Here is a 27,905-nt window from a genome sequence, read left to right as displayed (position 1 = left end):
GACAGGCTAGACTATTTGTAGGAGGTAAGAGCAGGAAGGTTAAGTGGAGAAGGCTGTGTAAGTCACTGTTAATGTCCTTCACAGGGCCTCCACCTGGGGTGGCTGGGAGATGGACATGACCCAGTTCCAGAAGTCCTGGCTGTGGGGCCTGGGCTCTGGTAGCTCAGCTCTCATTTCTCCATGATGGGGCCCCACCCAGCTGACAGGGAGCTCTAGCCCCAAGTGATGGGGGCTTCATTCAGTGACTACTGAAAATATAACCAGGGGAGATTACAAATTATCCACAACCCTATTGTTTTCACCTTTCTGCCTCTCCTTGGAAAGCGGGAGGCCTGAGAGCCTGGTTTAGGCATGACTACAAAGAAGATGACAACTGGGAGAATGGATATTTATGCCTAATCTTCATGAATAAAATTTCTATGTATGTTGGAATGAATTTTATATTTAAAATTTAAACAATCTTCATATTGTTTATCATAGTTAAATATTTAAATAGAGGGACTATTTGAACAGCTTTTGATAAGGACATTTCTTAAGTAATTTTGTAACTTGATGTCTTAAGTGTAAGACAATCTTAATTTGATAAATAAAACTGACTTGGCTGTATGTTCTTCTCTGCATCTTACTTTTTCTCAAATATTTTCTTCTAGAGAAGAAATGGGTCTAAAGATAGCCTGATTGAAGAAAAATCTCAGACATCTACAAGCAATCTGGCTGGAAAACATACAGCAAAAACAATAAAAACCATCCAAGCTTCACGCCTCAAAATAGAGACTTGATCCCAGTGAAGGGCTTGGGCCGGGGGTGGGAAGGGTGTTGTGTGCCACCTACTTTGAAACTGTGAATTATTAAAGTATCTTGGACCTTCAAGTGTTTCTTCAGAAGAAAAATGATCAAGTCTGTTGCTTCTTTTAAAGGTTTAACTACGGCCTATTTGTGCTGAAGGGACTTTTTATTTGGTAACTGGAAGGATAGTTGTCTTGTAAAAATTCATTCACTCGATGCCATTATTTTTCTTCCTGGAAACTGAGGATCTAGTGTCTACAACCAAAACCAGATGCTTCTGATCAGTTATGGAACCCTGGACTGCAGCTGGCTAGCTGTGCAATATACCAAGGGGGATGCAAATGTTCTTCCCAACTCTAGGTGGGTCTCAGCCTGTGCACAGACGCACGAGGGCTGAGGTCACATCACTTTCAGACTGCAGATATTAATATAAATGTTCTTTGTAATACTGTATTTTGTGGCATTAAGTTCCACTGGTTATTTACAAATGTAAAAAGCTTTTCGTTTGAAAGTGTTGCTTTTAATTTCTAGTGTCCTTGTCTTTTGTTGTCAGAAAAAAGGTTATGTGTGGATTTCGGTTGACCTCACCTTATCAATTCATACCACCCTCAACCTCAAATGGTCCCTCCAGCCTGCCTGGCTCTCTGCCCCCCAAGGACTATTTCAGACCTTTCCTCTCTGACTTACAAGCACAAATCCTTCCCCAGCTACCATCACTCTCCTATTCCAAGTTTCTTGAAAAGATTATCTGTAGCCAGTGTCCTCAATTCATCTCTAATATGATCTCCTCCAGGGCTCCAGGAAAGCAGACCTCACTACAATCACCTTCACGTCACCAAATCACAAGGCCCAAGGCTGACTTTTAGGCTGCCTCGCAACATTTCGTGCTTCTTTAATGTTGTGCTTGCCATGTAATTTCTGTCATCCTCATCCTCCTTTGCAGTTTATCCTAGCCTACACCTCACTAGGTACTAGTTTCTCAAACCTCACTTTGGCCCTCTTCTCTGCCGCAGGTTGTTCTTTAATGCCCACGTACTTAGCTTGGACTAGACTAGTGTTCTACCAAGAGACCAATTAGTTTAAAATGCTGCTCCCCAGCTGGATTTAGGGACATTACGCTTATGTGCAGGTCTACACACCTAACATCATTTTGGATCCCTCTCCTATTACCAAGTCCTGTCAGCTTTGCCCTCTATAGCTTAATTATCCCTTTACTAATTTTACATTGATCCAAGGTAGTCATGTCTTGCCTAGACAATTAGTTGCCTCCAATTGGCCCACTTGTACTCATTTTCTTGCAGATGTGATCAGATTTCTCCTTGTTTTAAATATAGCTCTACGTGGTCTGACATCTTACCTGTTCAGCCTCAATTTTTAAGACTCCCAGCTTCCTAATGGCCTCCTACCATGCCTCATTAAGCAAACTCTTGGTCTAAATCAGGGCATTAGAGTGAAAGCAGCTACAGCCATCACAAATCTGGACTTAGGGTCATATCATTTTCTAGCTCAAGGCCTCTGTACATGCCACTCGCCCAATGTCGGCTTGTAGAAATGACACCCTTGGTCTCAACTCTGCTTTCTCAGGTTTCTGACTTGCTCAGACTCTATCTTGCATAGGATTTGTTTCACAAAATTTTACATTTGTGATGACATTTCCTCCATTCACATGTAAGATTCCAAAGGGGGGAACTATTTTGCTCACCACTGTGTCCCCAGCTCCTAGTTCAGTGCTTTCAATAAATTTTTTCAATGCCTGAACACATTATCTTTCTTTGCAAAGTGAAGGCTGGAGGTATGCAAAAAAAAGCAGTGACAACGTAAAATGACATACATGACCTAGAAACAAATAGTCTAATTGAGTTCATCATGAGGCACTGGAAGAAAACATATTTCTCTTTGGGCTTAGCACAAGCCTGTATTTCATAAGCCTATCAGTGACTGATAGCACTGAATATTAAACTTAACTGCTGCGATTTAACAATTTTGAAGTTGCTGGGTGAGGAGGAAGAAACCCTTCCTTTGATCTCTCATGGAAAGAATGCTATCGTCTGGCAGACACAACACACAAACCGCCAAGAAGCATATTTAAGTATTTATTCATAGACCCACGGTTTTAAATTATCTTTACGGACTGTCCAAACGGAGTTTCAATACTCAGACTCCTGAACATTTTGAATGATCCAAGCAACTTGTGTGAAGATCAAGTTTTCAAATTCTTCACCAAGGACATCCTAAAAGGAAAAAAACACGCAATCTGACAAGCAAGTACTTACATGTATCGTACACCTTAAGAACTTCATAGTAAACTCCACACACACTTCTGCATTGCATTAAGTTTTGCGTTTCTGAACTCAGATTTAAATGTCAACATAAGTGCCTCCTGAGATGGCAAGTGGTTTTTAAATTAAGCTACTCCACATAGAACCATCCTAAGATTTCAAAAATAAGCTGGAACACGCTATCCATTTGCTGTAAACTTCACTTTGTTAATCACAGATGTAGCAGCACTAATGATCCATTAATACCTACTTTAAAATAATACCCACCAGAGAAGGCACCCCAGAAATAACTGCTTTTAGACAGAACTTCAATAACATCGCCCTACCTTAGGTCACCTTCGTGCTCCCAGGTGTTCAGCTAGCAGCATCCATCTGCTTCAAGCATCCATCTTTCACCTGAACAAAAATTAGTTAAGTCGTTGAGAGAAACTATACACAACCTCGGCTGACACAAGATCCCACGTGCAGATTAATGAAAAAAGCACAAGCTGTTACTTCTGCAGCTCCTACACCAAAGATAACAACTTCAAGGGCAGGAAAGGGCTGCAAAGTGTTTTAGTTTGCGCCTTTTTTGACACCACATTCACTAGTTTCCAAAAGTGAATGGGCAACACAAAGGCGACATGGAGATTGTGTAAGAACTACTGTGTCTATAGCACGAAGCCTACATCAACTGGCAGACGAACGGTTCTCTCGATTAGAGCTGGAAGGGGAATGTATTAAGCCCAGCTCTAGATTTTTTTCCAATTGAAAATGCGACAAGGTAATGAAAACTGATACACAACGTGTTTTAAATGGTTAAAATCTTAAAACTTCAATGCAACTCGTATTGTTTGCACTAACATGAAAACTCACCTGCCAAGTTCTGCACCTCGAACAGCTGTCAGGATTTAAATCTTAAATGGCACTTTATTTCACGCTGCTGCAGGGTAGGCACACAGGTAGTTATACAGTCAGGCCTTTCCCTTCACACGAAAGAAATCCTTATATTAAAAGCTTCTTGGCATTCGGTCGATGACCAATAAACTTAAATGCACTCAAACCGATCGCCCCAATTCCTGGCGTGGGAACGCAGACTGCGGGCCGCTTCGGGGCCTCCTGAGGTACCACGGACGCCCTGGACGAGGTCAGGCCAGGCCGCCGCGCTGCACGCGTTCACCCAGGGACCTCGGACGCCCCGGGCCGCAGCGGGCACGTCACCAGGCTCAGGGCGGCCGCGCGACCATGTCCTGCGCTAAGATCGATGGAAGCCACGCGGCCGCCCTCCAAGCCACCGGTCATCCCGGAACCCCCGAAACTGTACATCGCGGCGGGAGCGCGGAGGTAAGAAAGGCCGCGCGACCCTCCCACAATGCTTTTCTATCACTGGGAGAACCCACTGTCCGCAGGCCGCGGGGAGAACGGGCTGTACCATCGGCCACCGCGCTCGGGAGACGCCGCCGTGTGGCGGGAGGGCGAAGTGCCCAGTGATTGGCGGTGGGGCTAAAGCGGAAGAGGACCGAGGAGGGAGGTTACGCCCCTTTGCCCCCTTTCCTTTGTGTCCCCAGGTCTTTCGGCGGTAAAGGAGGTTTTTTCCATCCTATGTGGATCTCCAACCACCCCTCCTCCCAATGTCAAGGCTGAGCTGCGCGTGTAACCCAAAGGACTTGAGACCTCGTGTTCTGGGGAGGACAGACGGAGCTCACAGTCTCCAGCTGAGGAAGAGTAAGGTCATTCATTCAAAAATATTTATTGAGTACTTACATGCTTCGGGCTCTGTCCTCAATGCCTGGGAATCAGGTATGAATGAAACAGACAAGGATACTGTCTGACACTCTAGTTGGGCGAGAAAGACACTAAACGGGTAACACATGGGCACTGAGTCCAGATAGTGTAAGCGCCAAGAATGAAACAAAAGAGGGTAACCTGATAGAGCAGTGCAGTCCTGTAGATAGATAGTGCGAACCACGAATATAGTTTAAATTTTTTGAAATGTCCTTTCAAAAAGAGTAAAAGAAACAAATTAACAGTCACTCAACACGTGCTAAATTTTGTCATTTCAACATATAATCAGTGTAAAATGATTAATGATATATTTTGCATTCTTTTATTCCTCCTAACTCTTAGAAGTCTGGTGTATATTTTATACTTCCAGCACATTTCATTCAGATTAGTCACAATTCAAGTGCTAAAAAGCAGGGCTGACCAATGTGTTGAGAGCAGCCAGAGGAGTGAAGAGTGACCGAAAATGCAGCAGAAGAGACACGCAGGGGCAAATCAGACGGGGCTTTGTACTTGTGGTAAGGAGTTGGGATTTTATGTTGAGATTTTAGAATTGGTTAATTATTACCGCAGAAAGAATGCAGAGATTGTTATTGGCTTTTTGCTGATAACCGTAATTCGTAATTCACTGAAGGGCTAGAGACTGCAGTGAGGCAGTTAACATAGGTTAACAACGAGCTGTCCTTGCTCCTCTAAGTCCTGGCAGAGACTCATCCAAAGACCACATCCCAGCACTTTTCTTTGTTTCTTTGAAGCTTACCGCTAAAAAAAAAAAGAGGAAATAAGAAAAAGAAAATTCAAGCTCGTAGTCCAGTGGTCAGCACACAAGGGCTAGCCTGAATAATAATAACATCAACCTGGGGACAATAGGCACAATGTCCCTACAGAAAAGTAACTGTATAATGATCACAAGAAAGTAAAGAACTCTAAGACCTTCATTAGGAAGTCACTTTAACATCTAGGGGAGACAAAGTTTGGGGAAGGAGGATGACACCCCCAAGAGTGTCATTTACAGACACTGAAGGATATAGTGTGGGATTATAACGAACATTCATTTTGTCTTCTTGCTAGGGAAAATCAGGGAGAGGAATTTTCCTTAGGCTAGAGCAGCCAGCAGACCTAGGTTTAATTAAATCCATCTCTGACACTGTTCCCTTAGGTAAATAACCACCTCTCTGAGCCCACGTTTCCCCCTTTACGGCACAATAACTACACCCATGAACCACATAGGTTAGTTTAAAAAATTAAGAAAAGTTTGTGGAATCATCTAGCGCTGCGCAGTACATAGTGATATCCAATAAATGACTCCACATGAGCTAGGCTTTTCCTTTCCTTCACTGCCACCCAGATATGCAAATTTCTTGGATTGAGTTCTTAAGGAAGGGGGCATATGCTGTTATTTTCCTTTGAATTCCCACCTTCCTCTTTTCTATTCTCCCCTTTATGTAGCTTTCCTAAACTCTGGGTGATTCAGGAGTAGATACAGGGGTGACATTTGTTTCAATTATTGGATTAGTGTTGGTGTCAGGAAATCATTTCTAAATTCTTCATTTTCCTGGAAATCAATTCTAAATTCTTCAATTTTCCTATCTGCGTCAACCTCACACATCCTGGTAAGGAAAACCCAATAATTAAGCAAAGGCAAGCAGAAAGGACACGAGAAAAAAGGGGCTGTCTTCCACCTAGTCTCCCCTGCACCCTTGCTGGCTGGGGCTGCGGCGTTATGTACAAGCTACGTACTGTATTAGTGCAAACATGTTTCCCTGTGTGGTAGGCAGATGGTCTCCCAAAGATGTCCATATCCTAATCCCCGGAACCTGTGAATATGTTTCATTACATAGTAAAAGGTGCATCGGAAATGTGATTAATGTTAGGGACCATGATATTAGAAGATAAAATCGCTAAGGAAGTCAGGATACTTAGAGGCGTGGCAGAAGAGGAGGCAGGAGAGGGACCCAATCTTCCTTGCTAGCTTTGAAGATGGAGGAAGAAGAGCTTTGCGTACTGACAGCCTCCTCTGGAAGCTGGGAATGTCCCTCAGGGACAGGCAGCAAGGAAACAGGGATTTCATTTCTACAAATGCATGGAACTGGATCCTGCCAACCACCTAAATGAGCATAGAAGCAGATTTTCCCTTAGAGTTTCCAGAAAGAACACAGTCCTTTTGATGCCTTGGTTTTAGCTCAGTGAGACCCATGACAGACTTCACACCTACAGAGCTGTGATAATAGACTTGTGTTATTTTAAGCCACTAGGTTTGTGTTAATTTGTTATGGCAGCAAGAGAACACTAATACACTCTATAAAGGATGGAGAGTGAGAAGTGAGGTGTTTTCTTACCCTCCTCCTTCTCCCACTAATATTGTCAGCAGGACCATATGTGAGATTTTGTAGATAAGCTGTGAACATTTCAGTTTAAGTACTTAATCCACATGGGGTTGACTTTTGTTTTTGGTGGGTGCCAAGGACCCAATTTAATAACCAACTGATATTAAATAACTTTAATGCCTTTTATAATTCGTAGATTTGGGGAGGTTTTCTCCCTAAACAATCATATCATCTGTAGAAGCTTTCTTTCTTCCTTTGTAATTTTTACACCTCTTACGCGTGTCCGTGTGTGTGAGAGGCCAGGCTAGGACCTCTAGAACACTGCTGAATAGAGTGGGAGACATCGTGTCTTGTTCATGACTTCAAAGGAATGCTCTTAAACTTTTAGCATGTGTGTATGATGCAAATGGTATTCTTTTGCCTTTTCTGTTGTTTGTTTATTGGGTTAGGTTTCTTTCTATTTATGTTTCTAGGTTTTTTTTAATCATAAATCTATGTTGACTTTTATTAAATGTCTTTTCTGCCTTTATTGAAATAAGCATAGGGTTTTTCATGTAATTTATTAAGGAGGTGATAGCATTAATACATTTTCTAATGTTGAACCAATCTTACATTTCTGGAAGAAACCAAACGTGTCATTGAAAAATATTTTTTGTTTGGAATTATTGCATTTATGTTTATGGATCAGAGGGGACTGTGGTTATCTTTCTCATATCATCTTTCATAGTTTTGAGGTGAAAATTGTAAAGATATCTACTTAACACTAGTAGTTCGTTTCTGAAAATCACATGTTCTGTGCAAAAACATTAACTGGGAGACTATTTCCCTTTATTTTAAGTGGTAAAATTACAATGAGTTACTTGTTAACCCAACCCAATTTCATAAAATATAACTAAATTATAGTAAACAAACCTTTATTAAATAACAAACTATCAGTTGAGGCTGTAAATATTCAAAACCTTGCTTCCTGATTGCCAGTCAATATAGTTCTTAACAAATAGTTGCTTTGTTAGCAGTAACATATTCTCTTTCATTGTTATTTCCTTTCTGCTTGCTTTGCTTCCTTCTCCACTAAGTTCTTTAACACTTTCTCAATGTTTTTGGTTCTCATTCTACAAAACTGGAGAAAAAAAAAGGGCAATATGAAATGTGAAAGGCACTGTGGAAATGTGTCAGAGAATGATTCACACTGTGGATGATACTTTAATGTTTGTTTTATCACCAGTAGCATTTGTGTGGAAAATCCCCATCATTGATATTCAGTACACTTTTTGATTTGCTGACGCATGATGCGGACGTTTTACTAATTGTGTTTCTAATGCATTCTAAGGCATTCCCCACACCTGTTTGTTTTTGTTTTTTTTCCTGGTTGTTGTTATTGGTAAAAATGTTGTAGTGAGTTTTGGGGACCTAAACATAATTTTCCTACATAAATACCAGTTGAAATGTTGTTTTGAGAGATATATGTATTGTATGATGTTGGATGTTAAATACAAGAGGTAATTTACTGGAAAACATTAATCAGGAAAATGGTCTGTGGTATATGCCTGTACTGGCTTGGTGAAATTAGTTGGAGAGCTTTTCCTCTATTTCTCTTCTCTGAAAAATTTAATATAATGTCAAAAAAATTTGTTTTTTTCACTTTTAAAATAAACTTCACTTTTAAAACTATCTGGGTCTAGTATTTTCTTTGTGGGAGGGTGTCATGCAGGGTGTTATGCGGGGTCGCTGGTCCCGCTCCCCGCATAAGAATGCAGGATATTGTGAAGCCAAAAAGGAACACCCACAGAGCCATAGTTAGGGGAGTCATAACACCATATTCTCACTGGTGGCTGGGTTGGAGACACAGGAAGCAGGAGCCACACGATCTGCAACCTGCGGTCTGCTTCTCTGCCAACCAACCCCACTTGCTAGCTACAATCCGCCGTGCTAACTGCAATCCCTGCTTGCCAGCTCAGCCACCATCCGCTGCTAGCGTACCCATGGCAGTTATATATCACTGGTTACAGCTGATGGCCAACTAGCCACAGCTGATGGCCATCTGATCACAGTTGATGGCCATTTACTACCTGAGCCAGCACCTTTCTGCGTGAGGCTGAAAGCCTGGAAACTGCACTCCTCTGTCCCCACAGAGGATTTTAAACTACTGATTCCATTTCTTTCATTCAGATGTTTTCTTCAGTTAGTTTTGGTAAGTCATCTTTCCTAAGAATGTGTCCATTTCCACCATGTTTTTAAAGTTGTTGGCAGAAAGTTGTTCATTATTGTCAGTTTTTCCCTCTCACACCAACCAATTCTCTGATTCTTTAACATGAACTGGGTGTCCAATAATTCAATTCTGACACTAATTCCTGGAGTTATCTTCAGACCCCACAAGTTAAGGACTCAGTCCCACAAGTCTGTCTTCCATTTCATTTGCCGGCTACAATGGGGTGCCCACGCTACCCAGACTTCTACCAGCTGACTACAAATTTGGGCGTTCTCATGACCCTCTCCCCACGCTCAGGTTTGATAATTCACTAAAATGACTTACAAAACTCAGGAAAACATTTTAGTTACTACTACCAGTTTATTACAGAGGGTGCAACTCAGGACCAACCAAATGGAAGAGATGCATAGGGCAAGGTATGAGGTGGGCGTTGGCCACAGAGATTCTATGCCTTCTGTGGGCTTGCCACCCTCCCAGCAGTTGGATGTGTTAACCAGCCCAGAAGCCCTCTGAACCTTAATGTTTACAAGTTTTTATGGACATTCCGTTATACAGACACAGGTGATTAAATCATTGACTATTGGTAATTGAACAAAATCTCTAGCTTCTCTTCCCTTCCCAGAGATGGAGGGAGGGGGTGGGTAGGGCTGAAAGTTTCAACTCTCTAATCACCTGGTTGGCTTCCCTGACAAGCAGCCCCATCTTGAATCTACCAAGGGGGCCACCAAGAGTCACTTTATTGACATAAACTCAGATATGATTGAAAGGGGCTTGTCATGAATAACAAAAGATGCTCCTTTCATTTAGGAAAGCCAAGGGTTTTAGGAGCTCTGTGCCAGAAACCAAGGATAAAGATTAAATATCTATCTATATTTTATCATAACTATATTATCTGATTATGTTTGCATTTTTTATTTATTTCAGATCTTTCTCATTTCTTATATAGGTATTTATTGCTGTGAACTACCCTCTTACAACACTTTTTGCTGAATCGCATAAATGTGGGTGTGTTGTATTTCCATTTTCATTTGTCTCACGATTTTTTTGAGTTATCTTTTGGTTTCTTCCTTGACCATTGGTTGTTCAGTAGCATGTTGTTTAATCTCCACACATTAAGTGAATTTTTCAGTTTTCTTCTTGTAATTGATTTCTCGTTTCATATCTTATGGTTGGAAAAGATGCTTGATATGATTCCAACCTTCTTAAATTTGTTAAGACTGGTTTTGTAGCCTAGCACATGATCTCACATGGAGAATGTTCCATGTGTGCTTGAGAAGCACGTGTATTCTCTGCTTTTGGATGGAATGTTCTATAAATGTCTGTTAGGTTCACCAGGCGTGGGGTTTATGGCGAGATTGTTTCTCAGCCTCTCCTACCTGTTTTGATGTGTGATTTTATCCCCATTTTCCCAATGTGTAGAAGTCACTTAGGTAATTTTGGATTTTTTTCAGATGGACTCGTTCCATGTGTATCTGTAAACTTGGAGTATCATGGGAGGAGGTGAGGCCAAGAGTCTCTTACGTTGCCATCTTGAACCAGATCCTAACAGTGAGTTTCTAACGTTAATTATTAGAAATTATTTTTCTATGATTTCTCTTTGGTTGTTTTTCAGAGATGTAGGTTATTTGTGCTAGTATCTTTTGTCCCTTTGTTATGTCCGCTCTCTTATTTCTCAAAATATATTAAACACACTCATTTGATATTCTATGGGTCAAAACTTGGCAGAGTCTAACTGTTTCAACTCACTGTCACTAGTCGGTTTTCTCATAGGTTTGTGATTATTATTTTTTTTAGCTGTGAACATATGTTCTTTCGAAGTTAAATTGTGGTAACCATTTGGGTCTGTTCTTCTGGAAAGGATTTGTTTGGTATTGCGGTGACTCGGGGCACCGCTGACCTGGGAGCACTGTCAGTCCGTCGTGTCTGCCCCACATAGGATAGGATGTACCCCATCCTACATGACACAGGGCTGGTGTTCTTAATTTTCAAAGGAAACTTTTCTTCCCTGTTTTATCCTTCTTCATAAAAATATGTAGGCTTATTATCTCTATTGTTTCTCTGTAGGGTGCTACCCTCTCCCATTCACTTACTGTGACGATGTTACCTTTCAGGGCATACAACTTTGTACGTGGGTCATTAGTCCTGCCTCCCACCTCACTCAGGCCTCCTGTCTTATCTCCTAACTCCCATACGGCCCTCTGGAGCCTAAGCTCTCAGGCACCTGAGGTAGGTACCGTGTTTTCCCGAAAATAAGACCTAGCTGGATCATCAGCTCTAATGCGTCTTTTGGAGCAAAAATTAATATAAGGCCCCATATTATATTATATTATATTATATTATATTATATTATATTATATTATATTATATTATATTATATTGTATTATATTAACCTGGTATTATATTATGTTATATTATATTTATTATATATTATATTATATTAAGACCCAGTCTTCTATTACAGTAAAATAAGACCGGGTCTTATATTAATTTTTGCTCCAAAGGACGCATTAAAGCTGAGGTCCGGCTAGGTCTTATTTTCAGGGAAACATGGTAGATGTTCCAGGTAAATGCCAGCTCTAGAACTTGCTTTGGGTTCATACTATCCTTTATTTGTGGCCCCTGACGACTTCCCCTGTTTTTCAACCAAATCAGTCATGCATTTAGAACAATATTTTATCCAGCATGTTTAGTTATTCTGAATTAGGGGGACTTCTCTGCATATCTCTCCTGCCATATTGCAAGCACATTTGAGTTGCTTCATCAATTTGTTCTTGAAAAACCACCCAGTTTAAGAAGATCAGAAGGGCCTATCACTAATCCTGAGTTTTCTAATAACATTTGTGTAAAGACTACTGCTCTTCCCCAAATAATTTATAATTTAGAGTAATTCTCACAAAGTCTCTTCCTTAAAGCAACTTGGTCAAATTCTTTAGGAACCTAACAAAATTATTCTGAAGTTCATTTGGAATAAGAAAATGATGAGAATAGCCAGAACCATTTAGAAAAAGAAGAGTAAAGATGGAGGACTAACTCCTTCTGTAATACTAAATATTAAACATAGTCTAATATTAAATATTAAAACATACCAAACTTTATAAGATAACTAAATCAATATGATAATGACACAGGCACCACCTATCAATGCAATGGAAGATATAATTCATTAACAGTTCTTATTATATGTTAAATTTTAACCTCCCAAATCAGCAGAGAAGGGAGGGCTTACCCCACACATGTTGCTTGCAAGAGTAACTTATATTGAAAGAGGAGAGTTTTACTTGGTATAAAGCAAAACAAGGCCTATGTAGTTTAAAGAATTAAGTGGGGGAAAAAATCAAATGATAGAAAGGTTAAGTAAAAATATTTGATTGTAGAAAGGGCTTCCTAAACTTAAAATCAATGGCTGTTTCTGGAAAATGGCAAGAAAGTGGTTGCAATAAATGATGAGATAATAGAGAGACTTACTTTTTAACCATAAGAAAGCATTACCTTTCAAAATAATAAATAAAATTTGTATTAAAAATAAATGAAAGGAGTAAGAAAATAATTGATCTTGATTTGGCGAAATTTTACACTTTTCTGGTTTTAATAATTAAAGAGAAGTTCCATGTATCAATTGGCCAAATTCTTATAATAAATATAATTATAACAAACATAATCCTTAGTAATAAAATATTCATGTTAATCCATATGAGCACTGAGAACCCAGTAGAACCAAACACAGAAAGAGATGTTTCACAAAGGAGAAACATGAATTCTAAAACATACCAAGAAGTATTAATACCTTAAGGAATTCTATGAAAAATGTTTTTGTAACACTACTCATTTGTAATAATACTATTCGACCCCTAAATTTCCAATTTGGTTTTCTGATAGTTAGATGTGGATTTTTTTTTTTTTTTTAACTAAAAGCTAGGCAGGTCTGTGTTTAGAGAGACCTTTCTTTCTTTCATTTTGTTCTTATTTTGGGGTGTGATTGGGCCTAAATTTTTTTCTTACAGGTTTTTCATTATGAATTTACTAATCATTATGCTTAATGTGTTCATATATAAATGATGTGTTTGAATAAGAAGTGGTTCATCTGAACTTGGTGAATATGGGTATTATGTGAAATATCTTCTGCACCCCCATTTAAAAGATCTTACGGGAAGTATTGACTTATCAATGACTGTGACACTGCAGAGACTGTTAAATGAATGTTAATTCAAGAAATCCCTTAACTGTCTGATGTTAGTACCAGCAAGAAACCACCAGGTGGCAGTACAAGCCAAGCACAAAACCCACACTATAGTTTGTAGGTTGCACATTCAGTTACACTTTCACTGGAGTGAAGTTAGCAATCGAATATCCACAGTTGAGTAGAATCACCCCACCTCGCCAGGTGTTTTTTAAACCTGGTTTTATACTAATTTTTCAGAGAAGAGGTTGATTTTTTTTTTTTTTTTTAAATCTGGTCAAGTCGCATAGGAAGGACATGTTTTAATATGTTACTTGGAGTAACCCAAAAGAACATCTTATGTATTCCAGCCCAGACAAGAATGAAACGTCTTTGAATGGTAAGATTCCCTGTGCCCCAGAACTTCATGTTCTAAGCCAATCAGGAAAATAAAGCTGCTGCTTTAGTCAGGAGCCAGTCTGCCAGGAAATATACATAGCAAGTGGGGTTGAATTATAAATAGACATTTCTTTTGTGGGTTAGACAGCTAAATCTGTCTTCATTTTTTGTGAAGTCAGGTATGACTTGATTGCAGTGCTTAGTCACATATCTTCAAATAAATGGTTGCTATATAAAAATATGATTTTTTTTTGTTTTTATGACTAAATATATGTGGCATGTGTTTCATGTCTATACATTTCCAAGGGTATTTTTAGAAACATCTGTTTCCATATCGGTAACATAGCTCTTTCCCGGTGGAGGAGTCTTTCTTTATAGGAGCAGCAGTGTTGGAGGATGTCCTGGGAGACAAGTGCTCCAGTGGGGCGCAGAAGAGCTCAAAGAGCACAGAACCCCAAACTGGGGTTTCTAATGAGGGACTCTGCTTGTATTAATGTTATATTTGTTTTCAGCCACTGAAGAGAATTCCCAGCTGCTCCATTAGAGATGTGAAGTCTCTCAGCTGAATAAATGAAATCCCTGAATACTGAGATAACTTGAAACTGAGCACACAGAACCGCTGTCAGGAATCAGTGAGAAATCATGGAGAGCCCAAGAAGGCCTAAAAGATGGGAGAAGTTTCAGGATTCTGATCCTTCAAACTTTCAAAAAGGGGCGAGGGAGGTCAACAAATCCTGGTCCAAAATAATGATCATGGTCTCAGTGCTGTAATATTCTATCAAATAAAGGATGGATGAGTCCTTAGAAGCAGCATCACTTATTCATGAGAAGTCAGAATCGTTTCAACGCCCATCGCAGCAAACTTTCTTTTTTTACAAGGTGTCCAGACCTCCAGACCTAGGAAGGGTGGAGGACGGTGAAATCTGAGTTTAAACAAGGCATCTGGCAAGATCTCATATTACGCCTCTGGCTGAACTGAGATGTGTCAATGTGCATATTGATATTAGTTGCATAGCTACCAAGGTGGTGCTGTTTAATAGGTTGGTATCAATTGGAGGAATGTTTGGTGATTTGGATGAAGATGTTGAATTCACTCTCATAAAATTTGAGATGATATGACATTAAAGAGAATAAATTAAATGGTCCAATCAGAGTTCTAAAATCTTAGGCTAGTTGAACCTGGTAAGTGTTAGAAGAATGATTTTAAAGAGAACATATGTAAAGGCCATGACTTGCGTCCTGAAATCAACAGCATGTACACAGGGTAGGTCATATCTTAGCTGTGGCCTGCCTGGAAGGCTTAAAGGAATGTAGTTGGCCGTGACTGTAGTATAAACCAGCTGTGTACCATGGCTGTCAGCAGAGTAAATGTTCACTTAGATTTCATTAGTCAGAAGGTGTGGTCTGGTGAAGGAGAGAGATGTCCCCTCTTCTATGGGTTCAGCCCCCCTCTCTTCAATTCTAGGTGCTACACCTCAGGTGGGGCATAGGAAGGAAGGCCAGGGACCACTCACAAAAGAAACATGCAAGATAACAAGAGCATTGAATGAAATCTTATCATTTGCAATAACATGGATGGACCTAGAGGGTATTAAGTGAAATAAGTCAGACTGAGAAAGACAGATACCATATGATCTCACTTATGTGTGGAATCTAAAGAACAGAATAAATGAGTGAACAAAACAGAAATAGACTCAGAGATATGGAAAAAAAACCTGTTGGTTGCTAGATGGGAGAGGGGAGGGGATGGGGGAGAAGGTGAAGGGATTAGAAATAGCAAATTAGTAGACACAAATAGTCATGGGGATATGAAATACAGAATGGGGAATATAATCAACAGGTTTGTAAAGATTAGGTAGGGTGCCAGATGGGCACTGGACTTTTCAAGGGGGTCACTTCATAGGCTGTATAGATGCCTGACCAATGTGCTGTAAAACTGAAGCTGAAGTAGAATAATATTGTATGTCAACTATAAGAAAAAAAATATATATATATAGTCACGGGAGGTGGAATATAGCATAAGAAAGATAGTCAATGGTATTGTAACAGCTATATAAGATGTCAGAGGAGTAGTAGCTTGGGGGGGTTATCACTTTGTGAGCGTTATAAATGTCTAACTATTATGTTGCTTTGTACACCTGAAACTAATAATAATAAAAAAGATCAATAGAAGCTGTGTTATAAAGGGAAGGGCTGACAGAATAGGGTATTAGAAAATGCAGAGTCAGAGGATGGAGTGACACTGGCTTCACATATTTGGAGCTCTGTCATGTGAGAGAGGGATTACACTTGTTCTGTGTGATCTCAAGGGATCAAATTAAGACCAAGGGTGTGGAAACCTTAAAGAGACAGTTTTGAGTTTCACATAATGACTTTCTGATGGTTGGAAGCAATCCCAGGTGGGAACAAACTGTTTCAAGAGATGGTGATTTTTCCATAATTAGGGTGTCCACGCACGGATGGGGAAGAACTTGGAAATATCTTAGCAACCGATAGATAGTGGAATTTAAAAGTCCTTCCAATTCTAAAGGTTTATGGTTATTTTATTAATCCATTATTAAACTAACGAATGTTTAAGAAAAGGCATCTTTGAAAGTTTCTCAATATTAGTTTATCCCAATGGTCCTAATACATGTTGGTTTTTCTTTTCAGTGTCTTTAGTCAGCAAAGGCAGTACCAGGATTTTAAATGGGACCTTTATTCCTATTGTCTCTGACTATATAGTCAGAGCCCCCGTGCCAGGATAAACACAATAGGTGCCAAATATTTCCAAATCCTAAAGGGGTTACCTAAGCAGGTGTGTTACATGATTGGCAACCAGTTCTGCCTGTATTGGCCCATTGCTCACCTCTGGGGTTGGAGTTGAAGAGTTGGTGATGAAGGCTGTGAGAGCGAGTCTTCGGTGTGCTGCAAGATACCTACCCTCCCAAGGGTAACAGCTGGGAGAACCTGAGTTTGGGAGACTCAAGAACGGTGATGCCCACCAACAGAGACTGGCCGGAGCCACCCATGCCTGGCAATAGCTCCAAGGAGAGAGAGGGCTTTGGTGGGAACAGTCTCCATCACCACGGAAGGGGTGTGGCAGAGGTGTGTTTCCCCTAAACCCAAACTGGGGTTACCTTAAAGGGGACCTCTCCCAACAGGGTTGCCTGGAGGTTTGGACTGCCAGCAATCGGGCTGATGGAGGAGACTATTAATAGGGCATGAGTGGAAGCTGATGAGAAGCGAGTGGGAGATGGAAACAGAGCCGGGCTCTCTAGGTTCACATCCTGCCTGTCACTGCTGCTTATTCAGTGTGTGATCATGGGCAGAGGTGGAGCAAGACAGGGAGAAGTAGAAGAACCTGACTCCGTACCCCTGCTGGCATCTTAGGAAGATAGCTCAGAGGAGCCAATTAAAATTAGATAAGATTTTGGAATTTTGTTAGCAAAGAGACTTTAAAAATTACCAAATAAGACTATTGTTGCCAGTTAAAGGGACAGAGAGAGCTATGGGACCCTCGCAAGTTTCCATTTAAGGGTAGAAAAGGAGTTCAGAGCAGGTTTGAGGAGACAGTTGGAAGAAAGAATAAAGCTGCTTTCTGCTTGCACCCTGTGCAAACCAGCTTAATAAACAGATAAACCAGCTACAACTGTGAGCGGAAATTTCAGGGCCATGGATGGATGGATTTTAGATGTGGTTTTGTCACCAAATAGCCGTGTCAATAGCAGGTCACCTTACCTCGTTGGGTCCTAAGTTGCTTCACCTAGTTTCTTGTAGCTTTGTAGTTCTGTTTCCATTTCACCTCTCACACACACACACACACACACACACAATTTAGTTTTATAAGTATAGCCACATTTTTTTCCAGAAAAGTTCTAGTTAACTGAACCTCCACGTTTTCTTTCTATTTGCATACTGATTGTGTTTTGTGCCTAAATGTAGTGTTAAGGTTATTCTTTGTGTTTCTCTCTGCTAAACTTTATATAGATAAGCTTTAGTAAGATTTGGCATTTTGAGCACAGGTATTTTAAGAGTCTTACCGATGTTAATTCTGCTGATTCAGTCTACATGTGGTTTTTACATTTTATAGATAAAGTCACAGGCAAAGTAAATTCAAAAGGTAAAAGGAATGGTCAAGTAAACACAATTAAATATTAAAGAATTCCTCAGACCTCTTGGAATTCATGAGATAATTCTGCGTTTTTTACTCATGTGTGCAGTGAAAAATAGGCTTAGTTTGTCCTTCAATTTTATGTCTCTTCAGAGCACTGCTGTCTAAGGTAATATAATTATCTGTAAATTCCTGTTAAGAGTCTCTGACCTGCCCTGGAAAGGATTGGCACAGACAAATTATTTCTTTAACTAGCTTAGCTATTTAAAATTATGCCGTAAGGTGTGCATTTCAGTTCAAATAAAAAATGAGACACTGATTAGCACGTCATAAAATAGACAGAATGAGTGGGCAACATACATCTTAATCTGCTCAGTTCTTTGCTGGAATTCCTAATTTCTGGATTGATCTCTTGAGCAATAGCATTAGTTTGTTATAAATGACACTAGATTGTGTAATTATTAATTTTCACTTTTATAGGACATTCAGTCTTTGCAGTGATATTGAGTGAAGGGTTTTCACAGGTTAGCACTGTACTGGGATTGCATATTTATACATATGGCATCTACTGTGTCACACACTGAACAGCAGTAGCAACGATTACAGTACCCGTGGCCCCAAAGCCTGTCACTTGAGATGTCTTTGCTATTTTCATCCAATTTAGATTTGAATGATCTTGGAGTTTTCTTTTCTCTCCACAATCCTATGATTCAGCTCACAAGAGACATCATCTTTAAAGCTTAGGTATAAACTCGGCCGTGGCAACTGAAGCCTCTAAAATCTCAGTATCTACCAAAAGCCCTGTTAGAATGCAACTGGAATATTTATATGTTGGTAAGAGAATGGAAAGTCAAGTATAATAAAGTGCCTTCCCTTAAAAATGCACATGTATTAGTTTAATTTCCTTTATGTTCCCAGCGCTGCTTTATATCATGGTGGTTAAGAGGAGTATAAGGAGTGATTATATAGAGAGAAGAAAGCAAAGAACCCAGAATTTTATTTCTGAGGGCAGCTTATTTTCTGCCTGACTGGACTGTAGACTCCAAGTCCAAAGATCTAGTCCAGTGATAATGAGGGGCAATTGTACATGTAATGAATTGGAGGGTGGCAACAGCAGAATTTATTATTCTAGGTCTGGTAGTCTCATTTTTACAACCCTGCACATTTCTTCTCCTTCCCTAATTCTTTAGTGCAGGTTCTCTTCCTCTCTTTACACAGGGATCAGCACATGACCTAACGAACAGGGTCAGAGAGTCCTAGCCACCCGGCCATTGTGATTGGTTTAGATACGACACATGACCCAAGCTGGGCCAATGAGAGCCCTTGTCTAGGACTTGCCTGTAGGAGAGTCAATAGGCAAAAGTGCTTTTGCTTCGGTGTTCCTGGAACGGGAAGGATAGCTGAGGACTTTATCATCCCGTGGAGTCAGCCTGTCTGCAACCATCAGAATGAGGCCTGCGCAAAGAAAGGCAGAGAGGAAAGGAGAGAAGTGGTGATGTTTGAGGACTGGATCTCGTTCTGTCGGCTGTCAGCTCTCATAAACCACTCCTTTTTTTCTTTTGTATAAATTGATTTGTATTTCTGTCATCTGTATCCTAATACAGACTTCAAACAGAAATATTAGAAAAAGCTCTTTGATGAAATATTACTTCATATACATAAAAATACAGATGATTTTGATATGATGGTAATACAAATAACCAATTTATCGAGCATCTGCTAGGTACTAAGCACTATAGTAAGTATATTGATTTCTTTTTTTTTTTTTTTCATTTAACCTTCACAACAACCTGTAATCAGTTCACTATTGCTGGGTAACTAACTGTCCCAAATCTTAGGGACTTGAAGCAATAAGAATTTATTTAACCAAGTCTGTGGCTTGGTTGGGTGATTCTTCTGGTTTAGACCAGGCTCAGCTGGTCTTAAATGGGCTTGCTTATGAGTCTGCAGTAAGTTGTCAGGTTTCTGGGGATTTACTAGTTTCGGATGGCCTCTCTCATAGGTCTGGATTTGGTGGTCTTTTCAGCTAGGCCCACAGGGATGACTGGACACTGTGTCTCTGGCTGGCTTGCCCAGGCTTGTTCAGTGGACCTTGCAGGGTTCCAGGAGAGTGAGTGGAGACACGAAGTCCTCCCAAGGCTCAGGGCAGACACATGTACTTTGCTCCTTCTGCTTGTTGCATCCTCCTGGCCAGAGTTCAAGGCCAGCGCTGATTCAGGACATGAGGAAATAGTGTCCACTTTTAATGGGAGGAGCTGAAAGTCAAAGGAAATGGATATAGGGAGGCATGAAAAAAATGAGAGCACAACTAATTTACCAAAAAAAGGTATTATGTGCATACACTTTAAAAGTTAAGAAATTTACTCCAGGTCACATGGCTACTAAGCAGCAGAGACAGGATTTGAGCCTTAATTGTCTGACTGAAAATCTTACTCTTTCAACATTTCTCTCTAGATTTGCTGATTGATCTATGCAGTCCAGATGTCGCAACTTAATTAGTTTCTGAAGTCTTATTCTTAGATCACTTTTGAATGATTTCTAAGTTATTATGAAGAGTTCTTCATTATAATAATGGTATTAACTTTCTGTGAATAGGTTATTCTTGAGCTACACATACAAGCATTTTTATTCATATTCGTATCCACAACAAAATGTTCGTATTGTCATGTTTGTATCACAGGCTAGATTTGAAAGACCAGATGTTATTTTAGGAGAATAGATAAAATAACTTGTAGTATCTAGTAAGTTCTTAAATGATACTTTAGAGTGGAAAAACCATGAGTTCAGGCAAATGGGAAGCTGGGAGGTGGTGAAGATCCATAAATTGGGAGGAAGTCTGTCCATAAACAGAAGCAAGAGGCCGTGGACCTCAGTCCTGTGGGATTCTAAGGAAAGTAGTAGTGACAGTGGCTGTCATTTAAGGTGAGGGATCTCATAGCCCAGTGTGAACAGCTCCATGCATATTCCAGAGACAGCCCTCCCCAAGTCTCCTCAAAGGGATAGAACATGGGGAACAGAGACAATGCACACAGAGCCCGGTATTGCAAGACCCAGCTGCCCCACGTTGTGCCTCTACCAAAATAATTTAGCTCAAACCCTCCTTGCACGCCTCACTTAGAAGTCTGAGTGTTATCATTATTCCTCTAGAACAGTCCTTAGGGTGTTGGTGGGAGGAAGTGGTCATGTAGGCAATTTTATCTCGTGAAATTGAATAATTAAAATGCGGGATTGCTGTGAAGAAAGGACGATCGGGAGGGCATAGAAAGAAACAGATGGTGGAAAACGAAAGAATACAAATGGCAGGAACTGAATGAAGAAGGGCTTCTAACACCAGGCGAGTAGACTGAACACTTGGGAATATCTCAGAGATCATTTGGTTTGAGGTGGGATGACTAGGACTCAGGTTTGGGATATATGTAGGGATGAGAGAAGGGGATGTTCAAATGGTTCAAATGAGACGGGAAGAGGTGAAGGAGGACATCTATGGATGGTGAGGAAAGCAGATGGTTTTATGATTTACAAACTGGTTACTAGGGGAAAAGGTGATATATATAGTTTTCAAACATCATGGATCTTATATCTTCACCTTCTTTTCACTATATTGGTAAATGTGCCACATTAAACACCAAAAGGATTCTGATTTTAGAATCTGGTGGTCAGGAAAAGATGGGTTATGAGAAGAAGTGTAGTGTGTTCTCTTTAGAGGGAGCAAGACAGGAATCACACTCCCTGAGGAGCTTCCTAAATGACTTGTTTTAAGAAGATTTGTGCGGAAGCACAGAGAACATTGGAATGGAGAATCAAGTGCCCCTCTTTTCTGTCAATTTTCATCTGTATTCTGGCATTGGATGACTCGGGAAAGAGAGGGTGGCCGTTCTGCCTCCAGCCTAAGTCAGAGAAGTTTGGCCTACAGTTAAGGCTGGATCCCAGGGCTTTGGGACCTGACATTCCTGTACTCCATGTCTGTGAGTTTTTTTTTCTGAATGTGACTGTCATCTGACAGCAGACCCTTTTCCCTATACCAAAAAGGTGCAGAGTTCTAACCACAAGTGAGAATTATGAACAAGGCTGAAATCACTTCTCAGGCATGAACCATTTGAGACAATAGATCCCATTTTATAATATTAAAGAAAATAACCTGAAGAAATTAAAAGAAAATAGGTAATGACCATTTAATAGGAATGTGTCTCAGAAAGGAGACCAGAACAGTTCAAGTAGGACAACTCCACATAATCATTTCAAGCTTTTAAATCACAGGTTTGACCTGTGGGGATGCCTTAGTTGATGAATACAGAGGAAGGAGCAGTCATTGGGATCATTTATCTTGCACTTGTTCAAAGCACTGAATAAATTAGAGCAAATTTTGTAAAGTTTGAAATTTTACTGTGATGTGACAAGCATGCAAAGAAAATCAAACAGTTGTTGAATCTGCAAATAATATTTTTTTTCTCAGTGATTGACCGACCCTTTTCTTCTAAATCTGTAATAAAAAGGGGAGGGAAAGTAACCAAACATGAAATGATTTCAGATTCTTTACCTCCAAGTTCCGGTTGAAGATATTGGAAGGTCGGGACACTTTTCCATCTTTGGTGACTTAGACATGCTTACAAAACCAAAATATAATCCAAGTGTCTTCTAGAGTGTTGTCATTAATCTAAGTGTTATTCTTTAGAAACGTATAGGTAACCACCACCACCAATTTTGCTGTCTATAAAGGGATGTCTGTCTTGTGGATGCTTTTTACTGTTTCAGTCTCTGAATTTTATGTCATAAGCCAACTTTGTTTGAGTATGTTAACTATTTTTTTAAATACACTTTTTATTTTGGAATAATTTTACATGTACAGAAAATTTGCCAAGAAAGTATAGCAAGTTCCCATATATGCTTCACCCATCTTCCCCTAATGTTAACATCTACAGTGGGTTGAATGGTGGCCCCAAAATACAGAAGGTGACAAAAACACATATACACATTTTAAGAAAGGAAAAAGTTAAAATTGTAATACTCAATATATACCAATAACAAAAGATGAATACAAGTCACGTTTGACTTCAGCAATTACAAGAGGTGCTCAAAGTGGTTACCATCAGCGTCCAGACACTTCTGATTACAGCGAACTACTGCTTGTGCAACGTTGACCAATGTTGCTTGACAGTTGCCAAACCATTTGTTCCCCCGCGCTCTTCCCAGGATTTCACAATGGAGTGCCTCAGCAAACTGAGACCCAATGGAGAGATATCAGAAAAGCTCCTTTGAGGGGAAGTCTCAGCAAACTGAGACCCGATGCAATTATATCAGTCCCTCCCCTTCAATGGATTCCTTGGAGATGTGCGTGTGTGTGAAGGCAAAGTTCAGGCTGGAACACAATGGGAACTTTTGGAAAGACAGCCAACAGGCTACTAACATACAGATCTTGAGATTAACAATCATTACCTCTTTAGAAGTTTACCAATAAAAACTACACATTGGCCCGATTCAGGGTTCAGTCCCTGAGCCTGTTCCCCTTGGCCCGTGCTTGCACTCTATTACTGGCCTCTGTCTTTTCTTAACCCTGTGCTGCCCTTCTCCCTCCTCACAACCCACATCATGCCAGGCGTGACAGACCAAAGTGTCCACTTGTATACATTTTTATGGCACCCTTGGTATATGTCCACACCCTAGCCCTGGAATCTGTGAATGTGACCTTATTTGGAAAAAAGAATCTTTGCAGATGTAATGAAATTAAGAATCTTGAGATGAAATTATTCTGGATTATCTGAGTGGACCTTAAATCTGATAACAAACGTCCTTATAAAAACACACACAGGAGAGACACACAGGGAGAAAAGGAGAAGGCTTTTTTGTTTTTGGTTTTTTACTGATGTCCATTTTGTGTTGTAGGATCCAATCCAGGATACCACGCAGCATTAGTTGTCATGTCTCCATGGTCTCCTCTGGGCTGTGACAGTTTTCCAGTTTTTCCTCGTTTTTCATGACCTTGGTGGTCTCGCACAGTACTGGTCATATATTTTGCAGAATATCCCCCTCTGTGGGTTTGTTTGCTATTTTTCCCATGATGAGACTGGGTTATGAGTTCTGGGGAAGAATACCATAGAGGTGCAGTGCCGCTCATCACGTCATAAATGGTGTCTAGATCCACATGATTTATCTCTGCTGATGTTGATCACTTAGATACGGGAGAGTTTCCCAGATTTCTCCACGGTAAAGTCACTATTTTCCCTTTCTGCACTCTATTCTTTGGAAGCAAGTCTTTTGGTCCAGCCAACACTCAAGGAGGAGGGAAAGTAGCTATACCTCCTTGGAGTTGGGGTGGGGAGTGTGTATTATTTGAAATTTTTCTGTAATAAATAGGTCTTTCTTCCTCTCTTCAATTATTTTTTTATATCAGTATCAGTGTATATTTATTATATATTTATTTTATCATCCAATTTTACTTTATGATCTAACACATTATTTTGTTGCCCAAATTGTTCTAGCTTTTATGCTTCTTCTATTTGTTTTTATTACATTGTATGATATTGGTTTAAGTTTTCTTTGTGTCCCGCTGTCTATTAGTTATCTATTGCTGCATGACAAATTACCCCCAAACTCATTGGCTTAAAACAATAGACATTATTATCTCATAGTTTCTATGGGTCAGGCATCTGGGTGTGGCTTAGCTGGGTGCCTCTGGTCCCTCCCAAGGCTGCAATCAGGGTGACATTTGGAGCTGTAATCTTTTCAAACCTCCACTGGGACGGGTCTACTTCCCCAGGCTCACCTACATGGTGTTGGTAGCCCTCCTTGTATGGAAGTCTTTGGTGGCTGTTGGGTGGCGATATCAGTTCCTACGTGGCAAGAAACAATCATAGAACAGCTCACAACATGGCAGCTGGCGTCCCTCAGATCAAGAGAGGCAGAGAGGGTGCCCAATACAGAAATCACAGTCTTTTTGTAACCTATTCTTGCAAGTGACAAACTATTGCTTTTGCCATTTTGTGTTTGTGTTTACAAGTGAGTCACTATTCTAGCCAACTCAAGGAGGGTTGGTGGGTTATAGATGGACATGGTTACAAGGAGTAGGAATCACTGGGGATCATTTTAGAGGCTGCCCACCACACCCAGTAGTCCACCGTTCTATCCATTCACTCCAGTTAATTAGAATGGACAGAGGGAGAGGAGGAGGAGGAGGAGGAAGCTTTGAAAAACAAAACCACAGATGGATGAAATGTTTTGCTTGCGGTAACTTTTGACATAATGTCACAAACTACATTGTGTCTATTATTATTGGTCATTTATATGTGTATTTATTCATTCACTTAGGAGTGTATGATAGCTGCAAGCCAAGTATGACATTTCTGACCCCAGGATGTGGTCTACCTGAGATTTTTGGAAAACTTGTTGCTGTTGTTGTTAATTAGATAGCACCTGTGCACTATAGGCTATGTAGCCCCAACCACCTGAGCGTCACTTCTACCAGGTGTCATGTGAACAGTAGTGGAACAATTAGTAATTCTAATTGAAGCTGAATGTAGTTATTCATAATCTTGAGTTGTTCATATTGAATTCCATAAAAATTGTATTATGAAATTGGGAAGTTACGAAGAATTACTAGAAAAGGATAATAAAGTAATTTCTCCATTTGTATTCAACTCATTTTTAAATTATGTCCATCTACCTTTAAATAAAACTGTTTCTTCTTGTTAAAAAAATAATTCATGCTCCTTGCCTAACACTTAAAAAAAACGAAAAGCCCAAAGGAAAACAACTAAATCTGCTCCAAATTATATACTATAGTGTTAACATTTTGATGCATACAATTTCCAAATTATTTTTATATATTTTTATGTATACATATATTTAACACCATTGGTATCAAATTTGTGGAATCCTTAGAAATATGTTCTGAATATTTTCCTAAGTAAATCATTATTTTAATGAGGACCCACTTGACTTGCCATTATTATCACTGAAAATTCCTACACATGTGAGTTTCTGCTTTGTGGACACCTTTGTACTCATCCAATAAACATATATTGATTTCTTAATATTGGCCCAGGACCTTGTTGCTGGCACAGTGACAGGGAGGCTGGCACAGGGGGGAGCAGCAGGCAGGAATTTGGAAAAGCTCAGTTTGTGGTCCCGCTCTGCTACTAATTGGCTCATGTTTTTGGACAAATGAAAACCAGTCATTAACATATATACAGCACATAGAACATTCACTATGTGCTAGCTACTGCTCAAAGCCTTTTACTTATACTCTCGTGTTTAATCATAACACCTCAGTGAGGCAGACACTGTTATAACCACACTCATTTTATAGAGGAAAAGATACAGGCCAGAGAGATTAAGGAATTTTCCCGAGAGCACATAGCTATTATAGAGCCAGGATTTAACCCTGGAAGCTGGTAGCTGATTCCAGAGCTTATGTTCTTAGCCATTGCTCTATACTTTGAAAGGGACTGTGAACACTTCAGCTCTCTGGGCCTTAGTTTCCTCATTGGCAAAAGGTATGTAGAAGGTGAGGATGAGGAGTAATGTCTGTATACTGTAGGATAAATTTTCTTTGCAGGGATGTAAATAATTCAGGAGAAGAATATGGTTGAATAATATCTCTGATATTTATTATTGTATTATTTTTGGCACTTCCTTCCTCTCTCCGTTGGAGCAGATGGTCAGCTCTGAGCTCATCACCTCAGGGAAGGGAAGTGACAGTGTAGAAAGCGCCTCGCCAGAATTACGTTCCAAAACCTTAAGTCCTTAGGGAACTAAGTATTTTAGGTGTGGACAAAATATTTAGAAGAAGTAGGAGGAAGAGAACAGGGCTTCCCCCAGGATGTGAGAAGGATTTCCTGGGTTGGAGGGTAAGAAGGGAAACCAGTTGAGCCTCAAAGATGGCCTCCAAGCCCTGGTGCCTGGGTACGGTCCTAGAGGAACTGCTGTGGGGCAAGTAGGGCCAGAAGCAGCTTCTCATGTTTCCTATGCACCAGCGGCCTTGAAGCAGCAGCAGTTTCCCACACTGGGATGTGCAGACTCCACTGTCCTAACATGTGGGTCTCCACATTTTCTCTGTTCTTTACGTGGAGCAGTCTCCAAGTCCTTTTCCAGTCAGATCACTCTCTCTGCTTCTTTTTCTATGCCAGGCCAGAGGAGGTAGAGGTGTTCTGTGCTTGAATACCATGCTAGGACACAGACATCTGTGTGAGACTGTCTATGGCCCACCTTGCTCGATGAATCTCAATCTGTTTTAGGCCTGACACCTCTCTGAAGTCTCATTCTAATACCAGGTCCTGAGACCTTCAGGTTCTTATGTTCATACTCATCAACTCTCTTTGGCAGAAGCCATAATAAGCCTGAGAAACCAAGGATTGTATAAAAAAGAAAAAAAGTTTTATAAAAACCCAAAGGTTTACACTTTCTCATACATATGTTGGAAATTCTCTGTGGTTCAACCTCTCCCCGCCTCATGAACTCGTGACAATCAATGATGATCAGAGGTCCGTAGGTCACTTTCGCTGAGGTAAACGCAAATCGTTTTCATCATAACAGCACTTTGGGCATTCCAAGTGAGTTTCTGGAGACAAAGAACTTAGGCCTTGAGAAGTAGACAAGTTTCTCCTACAATATGATATCAAGAAATGTAATAGCAAGTCCCTGCTACAGACCCTCAAATCACATCAGTCTCTTCTTCTGAATTTAGTATGGCCATGGTCTGTCTGCACTAGCTTGTCATACAAAGGAGAGACACATTATTCAGGGGGGTGATCATAAAATCAGCACTTAAGGCAAAAATTAACAATGAAAATTACCTTAAAACTTTCCTAAGTCTTCAGTTGCTCTCCGTATGAAGTGGATGCCTTGTGTTTGGGGACAGTGTTGTATTTTAAAAAGTTCCTTTGCATTCTGGAATCACAT

At 40.2% G+C, this 27,905-nt stretch overlaps 1 protein-coding gene, 2 long non-coding RNA genes and 1 other non-coding gene across 6 annotated transcripts in view; 2 read left to right on the top strand and 2 right to left on the bottom strand.

Annotated features, from left to right (window-relative positions):
- EPB41L4A (erythrocyte membrane protein band 4.1 like 4A) overlaps window positions 1-1,310 on the top strand; it is a 226,423-nt gene extending 225,113 nt beyond the window's left edge. For both annotated transcript variants that reach the window (XM_019727789.3, XM_019727788.3), the window contains one exon: window positions 651-1,310. In XM_019727789.3, the coding sequence (XP_019583348.2) occupies window positions 651-779 (129 nt within the window). In that variant the 3' untranslated portion in view covers window positions 780-1,310. The remainder of the gene's footprint in view (window positions 1-650) is intronic.
- A 1,556-nt stretch (window positions 1,311-2,866) lies between these two features.
- On the bottom strand, window positions 2,867-4,389 carry LOC109445414 (uncharacterized). Its single transcript, XR_002137040.3, has 3 exons — window positions 3,921-4,389; window positions 3,392-3,461; window positions 2,867-3,017 (listed from the first exon to the last, which is right to left on the bottom strand). It is a non-coding gene; the product is annotated as an uncharacterized LOC109445414 (long non-coding RNA).
- Window positions 3,552-3,686, bottom strand: LOC141570915 (small nucleolar RNA SNORA13). The gene has a single exon (XR_012495357.1). It is a non-coding gene; the product is annotated as a small nucleolar RNA SNORA13 (small nucleolar RNA).
- Window positions 4,390-4,487: 98 nt separating the features above from the next.
- LOC141570676 (uncharacterized) overlaps window positions 4,488-27,905 on the top strand; it is a 202,951-nt gene continuing 179,533 nt past the window's right edge. The window contains exons 1-2 of one of the 2 annotated variants that reach the window (XR_016020709.1): window positions 4,488-4,769; window positions 10,814-10,910. This is a non-coding gene — a long non-coding RNA (uncharacterized LOC141570676). The remainder of the gene's footprint in view (window positions 4,770-10,813; window positions 10,911-27,905) is intronic. The other variant, XR_016020708.1, reaches the window with a different exon arrangement.

The sequence above is a fragment of the Rhinolophus sinicus genome, chromosome 3 (genome assembly GCF_057876585.1).
Source record: "Rhinolophus sinicus isolate RSI-liver-muscle chromosome 3, RSI-T2T, whole genome shotgun sequence".
Taxonomy (NCBI): domain Eukaryota; kingdom Metazoa; phylum Chordata; class Mammalia; order Chiroptera; family Rhinolophidae; genus Rhinolophus; species Rhinolophus sinicus.
This window is presented reverse-complemented; position numbering and strand designations above follow the sequence as displayed.